The sequence below is a fragment of the Gopherus evgoodei genome, chromosome 8 (genome assembly GCF_007399415.2).
Source record: "Gopherus evgoodei ecotype Sinaloan lineage chromosome 8, rGopEvg1_v1.p, whole genome shotgun sequence".
Lineage (NCBI taxonomy): Eukaryota > Metazoa > Chordata > Testudines > Testudinidae > Gopherus > Gopherus evgoodei.
Genome location: NC_044329.1, coordinates 51,290,892 through 51,303,379, shown reverse-complemented (window position 1 = coordinate 51,303,379; position 12,488 = coordinate 51,290,892). Strand labels below are relative to the sequence as shown.

Below are 12,488 nucleotides of genomic sequence, written 5' to 3'. Positions count from 1 at the left end.
GTGCCAGAGTTTGATAACTTTCAAGGCACACTGAAAGGAATACATTTTCTCACATACTTTATTTAGCATGGATGAGGTGTGACAAACAATCCATTAAAGACCCATCAAATTCTTTTGTTGATCAAAACAACTTGTACTTCATATTTTTCAAAATGTAACGTACCTAAATCTTGAGCACTGGATAAATGAATTTTATAGAATTTTATAGAAGAAAAAAGATCAATACAATAGCTCTTTAGTTTGTCCACATTAAATCTTGGAAGAGAAGAGAACCAGACAACAGGACTGTTTCTAGATGTCTCCTCTCCAACATGTGCCCCAGCTGCTTTGCTTCCCAGAAATCACAGAACAGTATATACATCTCTCCTTACTGCCCACTCCCACTTTAAAAAGATTCTTCTCTGATGTACTCAACATTATTCAAAAAGTACAGTGATTTGTATATTTTCATATGGTTGTACAATAATAAAGCCAAATAGCTGCTATTAAGTGAACTGGAGATAAAGTAAAGCCAAAAAGTACATTTTAAGACCAGTTATTTTTTTCAGCCTGCTTCATTCTGTGCAAACATAATCAGAGTTAAAATAAAGTCATTTTTCAAACAGGCTAATAATGTCAAGTCAGTCTCAAAAATCAAATGAAAGTAGTCTTACAGAGGTGGTGTTAAATTTATCTCAGAAGCATAGTGTTAACCATGTGAGAAAAAAGGAATATCCAATAAAGGATATGTGAAAGAAAAAATTACCAAGGATTGGAATAAGATATTACTGTTTCCTCTGTCAGAAAAAAAAATAAGAGTGATATATGAGAAACTACTGTGTAAAACCAAGGCACTGATCACTTGTCACTTACAAGCCCCTGGAATCTTTATTTATTTATTTTTTTTTTTAAAGAAGGGGGAGGGCAGAACACTAACTCCAACTTGCTGGCCAATTTCCACCCACAGTAATTAACATCTTCCACTCTAAATACCTTCTGTAGTTTCAGTTCCAGTTGGTGGAACTGTTCCATGGGGTAGTGTAAATTGGGACTGTCTGCGGTTGGACAAAATCAAGCATTTCCCCCCTACTCTGATCAGTCCATCACACCTGTTTCTATTATAACCATTCCATGTTGGGAAAAAGCAAGGCATGGCTCCTCTTCTCTCTCTCCAAGTATCAGACAATTTTCCATACAGTTCTGGAAATGAGAGATGAAATCTGGGCTACAGTTTATAATTTAGATCCATTACCCTTGTGATTAGTAAAATATAGCAGGGAGAAATTTGGTCCATTATCAATGCATACATGTTTCACCTCCCAGGATGTCAGTATCAAGTAATTGCAAGGCCCCTGGTCAAGCAATTATGTAGACTCTGATAATCTCAATATCAAAGTCTCAGACATTCCTTTTGAAGATATAAAGAGGGGTGTTATTGAGAACATTGCAGTAGTACAGCTTTAACATTACTCTGAGGACTTGGGATAGTATTCAGAAATCTGTTTAAATGTCCTTTTTCATTTTTTAAAAATGTGTTTATCTGAAACTCAAGACACATATAAACAAACATTTTAAAAATACATTAGAAACATAAGATTAGCCCACTCCAACATTTAGGACTCTTCTAACCACCAAAAATGCCCCCTCAATCTACTTCCCACTGATACCCTTAAAATCACCTCAAAAAAAGGCAAAGGTTTCATTGAAACATGCCCTGCTGACTCAAGTTTACTTGGACCAAGAAAGAAGCTGTATTTTAAGATAAGTATCAAGCAAATTAAATAAAAAGGATTATAGTGTTCGCTCTTTAAAACTGGAAAGGGCAGCAGTCTTCCACATTTTCACATACTTGGTTTTTTTTTTTTTTTATAAATTCTACTGTATTTCACTTATCTCTATTGTAAAACTGAAGAGCAGGAGTGCCAAAGAAAACAGCTTGCATGAGACTGATTTAGTCAGGTGGGCATTTAGTATAGTCTGTGCCTTTACTTCACAGTAAAAACATCACTAGCTGTTCAGCATTAATTGTTTTATCCCTCAGTAAGGCGACAATTGTCATTCTAGTTTAGGATCAGCAAAATTAAGTCAGTCCTATTCATTTAAGTCAACCACAGGGGTTGTGGTTCCACTGCAGTACAACACAAATTAGAAGATCAGATTCCACTTTTCAGATCTTGAACGAATATCAATATAATGTGTAAGTCTCTAGAGAAAATGGATCAATGTTTATTGCAGGAGTATGAAACTCTACATAATTCCAGAATGAACTGAATAATAATGGGAAGCTGCAAGTAATTGTGTGTCAGCCATGAGAGAAGAACCATCGGGAGGACCTTTGGATTCTAATCTACTGAACATTATTTAATAAATCTTACACATATTTAGGCTTGGTTTACACTGAAGGGGTGAAGGTGGGGAGGGGGAGGATTGATCTAAGATACGTAACTTCAGCTACATGAATAACGTAGTTGAAGTCGATGTACTTAGATCTACTCTCCGCAGTGTCTTCATTGAGGTGAGTCAACTGCTGCCACTCCCCCGTCAACTCCACCTGCACCTCTCATGCCAGTGGAATACAGGAGTTGATGAGAGAGTGCTTGGGGGGGGGGAGTCGATTTATCACATCTAGACTAGACGTGATAATCAATCCCCGCTGGATCGATCGCTACCCGCCGATTTGGCAGGTAGTATAGACATATCCTAAGAAGCATATGCACCCTTCCACTGCATGGCAAGGACGGATGCAAAATCATGTTAATCACACACACAGAGTCCTGGGAAAGCCACACAGAGGTAATATGCAGTATGCTGTATCTTGGGTCCACCTCCCCTAGGTTGAACTACACAGTCCTTTCATATAAATAATGTCAAACAGAGTTCTGGGAGTGCTAATGAAGTGAAATATTCAGGAGGAATTATAACTTGCACAGAAATCTGTTGTGTGCTATTCTGAGGAAGTTAGGTGTCTTAATCAATATTATTAAAGCATTATATAATATTACAATCATCTATATTGTGATTTTAATTAATAATGATCATTTAATGCTTCAATTTATAACACTAATTCCCTCACTGCTCCTTCCACACACCAGGGGGGCAGTGTAGATGACATCACATTAAATATCATGATTGTAAACAAATGCTATAAGTCCGATTACTAAGATGGGTGAACCTGAGTGCCTGGGATTGAACGAGGATATTGAAGTAAGAGGCATTACAGAAACTTGGTGGAACAATAATAATCCACATGACACTAATACTGGGGCACAAAATATGTAAGAATTCCAGTAGATTGTCACCACCTGTGAGAGAAACAGTCATATATAGTAAAAAACTTATATATTTCAAACTTTACTATCAAATCTCTATGAATAGAAATTCCATACATGAATAATAAGAGTATAGTAGAAGAAATATACTACCGATCACCTGACCAGGGTGGTGACAGTGATTGTGAAATACTCAGGGAATTTACAGAGGCTACAAAAACAGAAAACCCAACAATAATGAGGGATTTCAACTATCCCCGAACTGACTGGGTATGTGTCACCTCAAGACAGGGATGCAGACAGAAAAATGTCCGGATATCATAAATGACTGCTGTGACATTCTGTACCCTCGGGGAACACCCTGTAATCCCCCATATTCCTCATCTGTATATAACTGTGATATTATATATAAAGCATGCCTTGTAAGCTATCAAAGGAAAGGTTATGATCTGCTGAAAGTCATTTTTCTATCCATATGTGTACATCATTAATGCATATGAAGTAGGGCTGTCAAGCAATTAAAAAAATTAATTGTGATTAATCGTGCTGTTAAACAATAGAATACCATTTATTTTAAATATTTCTGATGGTTACTACATTTTCAAATATATTAATTTCAATTACAACACAGAATGTGCACAGTGCTCACTTTATTTATTTTTACTACAAATATTTGCACTGTAAAAAAACAAAAAAATTATTTTTCAATCCACCTCACACAAGTACTGTAGTGCAATCTCTCTATGATGAAAGTTGAACTTACAAATGTAAAATTATGTACAAAAAAATTAGCATTCAGAAATAAAACAATGTAAAACTTTACAGCCTACAAGTTCACTCAGGACTACTACTTGGTCAGCCAATCACTGTCAAACCATGTTGGTTATAATTTGCAGGAGATAAAGCTGCCTGCTTCTTGTTTACAATGTCATCTGAAAGTGAGAACAGGCATTTGCATGGCACTGTTGTAGCCGGCATTGCAAGATACTTACATGCAGATGCGTTAAAGATTCACATGTCCCTTCATGCGTCAATCACCATTCTAGAGGACATGCTTCCATGCGGATGATGAGTTCTGCTTGTTAACGATCAAAGGCAGTGCGAACAGACGCATGTTCATTTTCATCATCTGAGTCAGATGCCACCACCAGAAGGTTGATTTTCTTTTTTGGCCATTTGGGTTCTGTAGTTTCCGCATCAGAGTGTTGCTCTTTTAAGACTTCTGAAAGCATGCTCCACACCTCGTCCCTCTCAGATTTTTGACAGCACTTCAGATTCTTAAACCCTGGGTCGAGTTCTGTAGCTATTTTTAGAAATTTCACATTGGTACCTTCTTTGCATTTTGTCAAATCTGCTGTGAAAGTGTTCTTAAAATGAACATGTGCTGGCTCATCGTCCAAGACTGCCATAACATAAAATATATGCAGAATGCGGGTAAAACAGAGCAGGAGACATACAATTCTCCCCCCAAGGAGTACTGTCACAAATTTAATTGATGCATTCTTCTTTTTAATGAGCATCATCCGCATGGAAGCATGTCCTCTGGAATCGTGGCCGAAGCATGGAAGGGGAATATGAATGTTTAGCATATATCTGGCATGTAAATACCTTGCAACGCCGGGTACAGAAGTGCCATGTGAATGCCTGTTCTCATTTCAGTGACACTGTAAATAAAAAGCAGGCAGCAGTATCTCCCATCAATGTAAACACACTTGTTTATCTTAAACAATGAGGAGTACAGTGGAACCTTAAAGACTAACAGATTTATTTGAGCATAAATGACATAAATGACACTATATAAAATAATCTGAAGAATAAATGATGCTGTAATGAACTACAGTACTAGAGTGAGCTGTTGATATTTAAATATATAAAGATGCCTGGGTTGCTTTAATGTTAGAGCTACATTATTGTAAGTATACGTAGACATTTACCACTGCATCAGTGAGCAATGTAGAACTAGACAGGAAGCTTCCAATTTAAGCATTTATAAAATGTGCAAAGCCAGGGAATACAAACTCAAATGCCTAGAGATGAATAATGGTCCTTTCACTGACTAGCATGAAAAGGAATATTTGAGATTAGGCAAAGTGCATTTGTAATTAAGTTGGACCTGTGAACTCCAAAACATTTTAACAAAACAAATTAAATTCATAACTTATTTATTTTGTGTGTGTGTACATATAAATAAAACTAGATAAAAGATAACACGATAAAATTAAGACTTTCAAAGGACTGACTTTTCTTCATTTTCAAACGCTATTCTTTATCGCCATTACAGAGGTGGTGCTAGCCCACTGGAGGCCCTAAGCATGAATACTGTCATCCCCTCCCACCCCCAAACACAAAAAGTGAATGGGGGCCCCCTTTAGCTGCTTGGGGCCCTAAGCAATTGCTTAGTCTGTTTATGCCAAGAGACGGCTCTGCACCATTCTCAGTGGCCTTGGAAACATTGACAGAAACAAATAATTAAAAAAGGTAGACCTAATGCTCAGAAAGTCAATTTTTCCGAAAGAAAGGCAATTTTATTGTTATTAGAAAACACTGCTGTACCTGTTTTAGCTTCATGTAGAAAGTTTCTGTGAAGGTTTTTCTGCTGAAATACCAGAAACGCTCATTAGCTGGGTACACGCGAACAACAGTCTCCAGCAAAAAGCGGACTGGCTCTACCACTTCAGTGACCACCATATCCACTGCCACAGTCATGTACACACGTTTATCTGGAACATAAAAATAAATTCACATTCACAAAAGCAGTCTGTCCCAAAAAGATCCAATTTCTCAAGGTACTGAGTAGTATAAAAAACACCACAGAAACAGATGGCTATTTAGGTCCAAATCCCTTCCTATTAAATTCATCTATTGATTCGGCAGCACATATTTCATTTCTGTTTTAGATATTGCATATCCACATAGAATGAAATGCACAATAGCCAATGGGATATTCTCCTTTAATACCAAATAATTCTGGTAGCTCACACAAGTAAGCATTTGCAAGAATGGTGGCAAAATGTCCCGTATGAGGTGAGGAGGGGGAGGGAATGAAGAAACTGTGGACCAGAGCCATGGTCTGAGGTCAGATAACTGAAAAATTACACTAGATCAGGTCACAAATTTGAAGGTGTAATCTAATGCTGAAGGAATGAGCTGTATTAGAAGCCAGATACTCAAGTGTCAAGGCATCCCCTACATCATCCTCCATTTGTCCCAAGAACCTGGGTACAAAATGGATTAATGATGCCTATGCCTGGTAAGTTACAAATAAGACCCCCTAAGTATGTGATTTTACTGTTGCAGGAAACAGCTTTTAAAGTAAGAGTTTTTAGTCCTAAGGGATAGGATACAGAGCCTCAGGCAATAACAAATGCACTCAACTGGGATAGTTATGTGATCAGACTAAGTTCCCTTGGGATTGAAAATTTTGATCCCGAGGGGAACATGCCTGTGACCTCACACACTGCTCTTCTACCGGATTCTGATCTGGCAGCAAGAGCACGTGCCAGTATGAGCATTTCTTTATGTTATATGTGTTTATACAGTTCCTCGCACAGTGAGGTTGTGATACTGACTGAGGCCTTTGGGGTTACCATGATGTTAATATTAAACTGAAATATACAGCATGGTGTCAGAGAGACAAAGACAGAGAACATTTATTAAATGCGGTTAAGTATTCTTCACCATGCTAAATAATTACTAAGCAAGCAAAACAGCTTGTTAAAAAAAATCATTTACCTTTAGGTGTTTCTTCATTAAGTACAAGAAAAGTAGGTGCATTGGGATTCCACATTCCAGTAATAACATATGCTCTCCCATCACAGCTCTTTCCCATGGACTCCTAAGAATAAACACATGTATTATATGCATTACAGTGGCACCTAGAACCAATATCAGGGACTCAGTTGTGCTAGGAATTGTACAGTGAGATAATCCCCTGCTTCAAAGAGCTTCAGATCTCAACAGTGAAGATAGAAAAGTGGAAAAGAGATAGAACATACAAGCAAAGTAAACACAATAGCTTACAACATTTCATTTATTTTCATTTAGTTCAATAATTTTTGTTAGTATTTTATTTTGGGGGAGGGTGTTTCTGGCTTTATGTTTTACTGTTCTGGAGTGTGGGAACAGACGAATAAATGAAGGGAGAAGAGACAATGTAGGGAGTGATGAGGGGAAAGCAGGGAAAGCAGATATGAGGGACAGGGTCAGGAGAACTGACTGTGCAGGAGTAAAAAAGCCAATCAGCAGAGGGGAGAAAGCATTCAGAGTGAAAACTAGGAAAACTCTCTGAGGAACTCAACATCATCCAAACTTCCAGGAGAAAGGGGAGGCAGAAATCTCTCACAGTGCAGCTGTACCGTTTGCACTTGCTTTGGTGTTCGCTGCTGGCTGATAGATTTTTATGTGCCACCATTGACGTCTATTTCTTTGAGAATTAAACCTTAACTTTAGGGGCAAATGTCAGAACAACAAAACAGCGCCCCTCCTCCCCACCACCACCACCACACATACATGAATGCACTAAAATCTCTGTTAATGTCTCCATGTTTACACTAAAAGACAATGCCATGCAGTGTCCCCCATTTCTTAAAAAAAATCATCATCTTGGGAGAAATAAATCTGAACACAGAGTTTTGTGTAGAGGCTATTGCCAGGTCTGTGGTTATATGAGCGTGCACACCAGACTCTTGAAGGCCTCCTCGTTTCAGAACATCCCTTCATTGCTCAGATCAAGGAGGGCCTTGCAGAATGGTCTCTCCACGGATCTTGAGGAGAGATCAGTATCTTCCATCCTACCTCAAATTTGTCAGGGTGCTGGGTAATTAATCTGAGGTGCTCATTAGAGCTGAGTGAAAAGACAATTACTCACCTTTGTAATTGTTGTTCTTCAAAATGTGTTCCTCATATCCATTCCAATTAGGTATGCGTGCGCCGCGTGCACACTCGTCGGAAGATTTTTAGCCTAGCAACACTCGGTGGGTCGGCTGGGCACCCCCTGGAGTGGTGCCATTATGGCGCTGGATATATACCCCTGCCAACCCAATGGCCCTTCAGTTCCTTCTTGCCGGCTACTCTGACAGAGGGGAAGGAGGGCAGATTTGGAATGGATATGAGCAACACATCTCGAAGAATAACAGTTACAAAGGTGAGTAACCGTCTTTTCTTCTTTGAGTGCTTGCTCATATTGATTCCTATTAGATGATTCCCAAGCCTCACCTAGGTGGTGGGGTCGGAGCGAGATGTTGCAGAATGCAAAACTGCTGAGCCAAATGCTGCATCATCTCTGGACTGTTGAACCAATGCGTAATGTGCGGCAAAGGTGTGAATCGATGACCAGGTAGCTGCCTGACATATTTCCTGGATGGGGACATGGGCCAGGAAGGCAGCAGATGAAGTTTGCGCCAGAGTAGAATGGGCGGTGAGGTGGCTAGCTGGAATGTGAGCCAATTCATAGCATGTGCGGATGCAGGATGTTACGCAAGATGAAATCCGTTGGGAAGAGACCAGTAGGCCTTTCATCCGGTCTGCGACAGCTACAAAGAGCTGAGGTGACCTTCGGAAGGGTTTGGTTCTCTCAATATAAAAGGCGAGAGCCCTGCGGACGTCCAGGGTGTGTAGCTGTTGTTCCTGAAGCAATGGGTGCGGCTTCACGAAGAAGACAGCTGGGAGGAAGATGTCTTGATTGACATGAAAGGCAGACACCACCTTAGGGAGGAAAAAGGGGTGTGGTCGCAGCTGTACTTTGTCCTTATGGAATACCGTGTACAGGGGGGTCAGCTGTCAAAGCCTGAAGCTCAGATACTCGTCTCACCGAAGTAACAACGGCGAGGAAGGCTGTCTTCCAGGAAAGGTACAGCAGCGAGCAGGTAGCCAGTGGTTCGAAAGGAGCACCCATAAGCTTGGCTAGCACCAGGTTTAGATCCCAGGTAGAGGTCTGGGGTCTAACTGGAGGATATAAAAGTTCCAATCCTTTGAGGAACCTTGAAACTATAGGGTGAGAGAAGATTGATCGGTCATTTTCTCCTGGATGGAAGGCGGAAATGGCTGCCAGATGCACCTTTATGGAAGAGACCGCTAGGCCCTGCTCTTTTAGGGACCAGAGGTAGTCCAGGACAGTGGGAACGGACACCTGTCTGGGAACTAAGTTATGCTGAGCGCAACAACAGGAGAAACGCTTCCACTTGGTGAGATATGTCATCCCAGTGGAAGGCTTCCTACTGCCCAAAAGTACCTGCTGGACCGAGGGAGAGCAACGCAATTCAGACTGGCTCAACCACGCAGCAACCATGCTGTGAGACGAAAGGACTGCAGGTCTGGATGCTGAAGCCTGCTGAAGTCCTGTGTTATGAGGTCCGGCCACCGTGGCAGGGGAATCTGGCCTGCCACTGAGAGGTCAAACAACGTGGTGTACCAGTGCTGCCTCGGCCATGCTGGAGCAATCAGGATCAGGTGGGCGCTGTCCCTGCGGAGCTTGAGTAGGACGCTGTGGACAAGTGGAAATGGTGGGAAGGCATAAAGTAGGTGCCTGTTCCACAGGATCAGAAATGTGTCTGAGGGGGAGCCTGGGGAGCGTCCCTGGAAGGAGCAGAACACCTGGCATTTCCTGTTCTCTTGAGAGGCAAAGAGGTCTACTTGGGGAAAGCCCCACTTCCGGAAAACAGAATGGATGACATCCGGTCAAATCGACCACTCATGAGACAGGAAGGATCTGCTGAGGTGATCCACCAAAGTGTTCTAGACTCCTGGGAGAAAAGACGCTACCAATCTGATCCAGTGAGCTACGCAAAAGTTCCAAAGGTGGGCGGCTTCTTGACAAAGGAGGGAGGAACGTGCTCCACCCTACTTGTTTATGTAAAACATGGCTGTTGTGTTGTCCGTGAACACTGATACACAATGGCCTTGGAGATTGTCTTGAAACACTTGGCATGCTAGACGGACTGCTCTCAGCTACTGCAAATTGATGTGTAAGGCCAGTTCTTGGGGCGACCACAGGCATTCAGTGCGAAGGCTCCCGAGGTGGGCACCTCAACCCAGAGATGACGCGTCCGTGGTTAGGGCCATCGAGGGTTGTGGTGGGTGGAATGGCATCCCTGCACAGACTAGAGTGGGGTCTAGCCACCAGGTTAGGGAGCCCAGAACCTTCCTGGGGATAGTGAGCACCAAGTCCAGGCTGTCTCTGCGTGGTTGGTATATTGAAGTAAGCCAGGCTTGGAAGGGATGGAGGCGTAGCCTGGCGTGCTTGGTCACGAAGGTGCAGGAGGCCATGTGACCTACTAGGCTGAGGCAGGTGCGCACCAACGTTGTCGGGAAGGTTTGAAGACTTCAGATTATTGAAGCCATTGCCTGAAAACGCGACTGCGGGAGGCAGGCTCTGGCCAGATTGGAGTCCAGAACCACTCCAATGAAGTCTATTCTCTGCGTGGGTGAGAGAGTAGACTTTTCTGTGTTGATCATGAGGCCTAGGCTCCCGAAGAGATCTCTGATGATGCACAAGTGCTGTGATACTTGCCACTGGGAAGTCCCTCGAATGAGCCAATCGTCAAGATACAGGTAGACGTGTACTCGACGACGACGGAGGGAGGCGGCGACTACAGCCATGCATTTTGTGAAGACACGCGGAGCTGTAGAAAGGCCAAATGGAAGTACAGTGAACTGAAAGTGTTGGTGGTTGACCACAAAACGGAGATACCGTCTGTGTGGTGGATAAATTGCGATGTGGAAATACGCGTCCTTCATATCGAGGGCGGCATACCAGTCTCCTGGATCCAGGGATACCATGCGGAACTTCAGCTTTATCACGAATTTGTTGAGTTCTCGCAGGTCTAGGATCAGTCGTTGACCTCCCTTTGCCTTGGGGATTAAGAAGTAGTGGGAATAAAACCCCTTTCCTCTTATGTCCTTTGGCACCTTCTCTATGGCTCCCATGGCTAGGAGCAACTGGACCTCTTGTAAGAGGAATTGCTCATGAGAGGGGTCCCTGAAGAGGGCCGGGTAGGGAGGGTGGGAAGGTGGGGTTGAAGCAAATTGGAGGTGGTATCCCCCTTCCACTGTGCGCAGGACCCAACGATCTGAAGTTAGCAATGACCAGGCAGGGAGGAATTGGGAGAGGTGGTTGAAAAAGGGAGGAGAAGGATCCGGTAGGGTAACTGGTGGGCTGTCCTCAGGCGTCCCATCAAAAGTTCTGCTTGGGCCCCACTAGTGGTTCAGAGGGCGCCTGATTTTGAGCTCCTTGAGGGCCAGACTGTCTCCGACGATTCCCCCTGTCATGCCTTCTGGTAATGTCCTGACACGGCCTAGGCTGGGCATAAGGACGGTGTAGCTGAGACCGGAAGGTCCTGCGTTGGGTCACTGACGTATGCAAACCCAGCGAGCGCATTATAACATGATTGTCCTTCAGACTTTGCAGCCTGGAGTCAGTCTTGTCTGAGAAAAGGCCCTGGCCTTCGAAGGGTAAATCCTGAATAGTTTGTTGCAATTCAGGGGGAAGGCCTGATACCTGGAGCCAGGAGATACGCCTCATCGTCACTCCTGACCCCAGAGTTCTGGCTGCAGAGTCCGCTGCATCCAGAGAGGCTTGGAGGGAGATTCTCGCTATCTTTTTACCCTTCTCAAGTAGGGCCGTGAATTCTTGATGGGACACCTGGGGAAGAAGCTCCATAAACTTCCCCAAGTACACCCAAGTGTTAAAGTTATACCTACTTAGGAGGGCTTGTTGGTTTGCCACTCTAAGTTCGAGGCCCCCGGATGAGTATATTTTGCGGTCCAGAAGTTCCATGCACCTAGCCTCCTTTGACTTAGGAGCTGGGTTTTGTTGGCCATGACGCTCCCATTCGTTCGCCGAGTGGACAACCAGAGAGGAAGGAGGTGGGTGAGTGTAGAGATATTCATACCCCTTTGAGGGGACCATATATTTCCTCTCTACTCCCCTTGCTGTAGGTGGAATTCAAGCTGGAGATTGTCAAATGGTGTTCGCATTAGCCTGTATGGTGCGGATGGAAGAGTGATTCTAGTAGGTGCATCAGCCAATAGGATGTCCATGACCGGGTCCTCTATTTCAGGGACCTCCTCCACCTGCAAGTTCATATTCTGAGCCACTCGCCTCAAAAGGTGCTGATGGGCCCTGAGGTCAATTGGTGGAAGGCCTGAGGAGGATGTCCCCACCACCGCCTCATCAGGCGAGGAGGAGGAGGAGAGGCCCGGGACCAAGGGTCCTGTGATGGCTCCTGTACTTGAGGGGGCATC

General features: G+C 43.2%; 1 protein-coding gene across 1 annotated transcript in view; it reads right to left on the bottom strand.

Annotated features, from left to right (window-relative positions):
- RABGAP1L (RAB GTPase activating protein 1 like) overlaps positions 1 to 12,488 on the bottom strand; it is a 570,078-nt gene that overhangs the window by 481,378 nt on the left and 76,212 nt on the right. Inside the window, 2 exon segments of the mRNA XM_030571947.1 lie at positions 5,802 to 5,968; positions 6,981 to 7,083. Coding sequence (XP_030427807.1) covers positions 5,802 to 5,968; positions 6,981 to 7,083 — 270 coding nt within the window.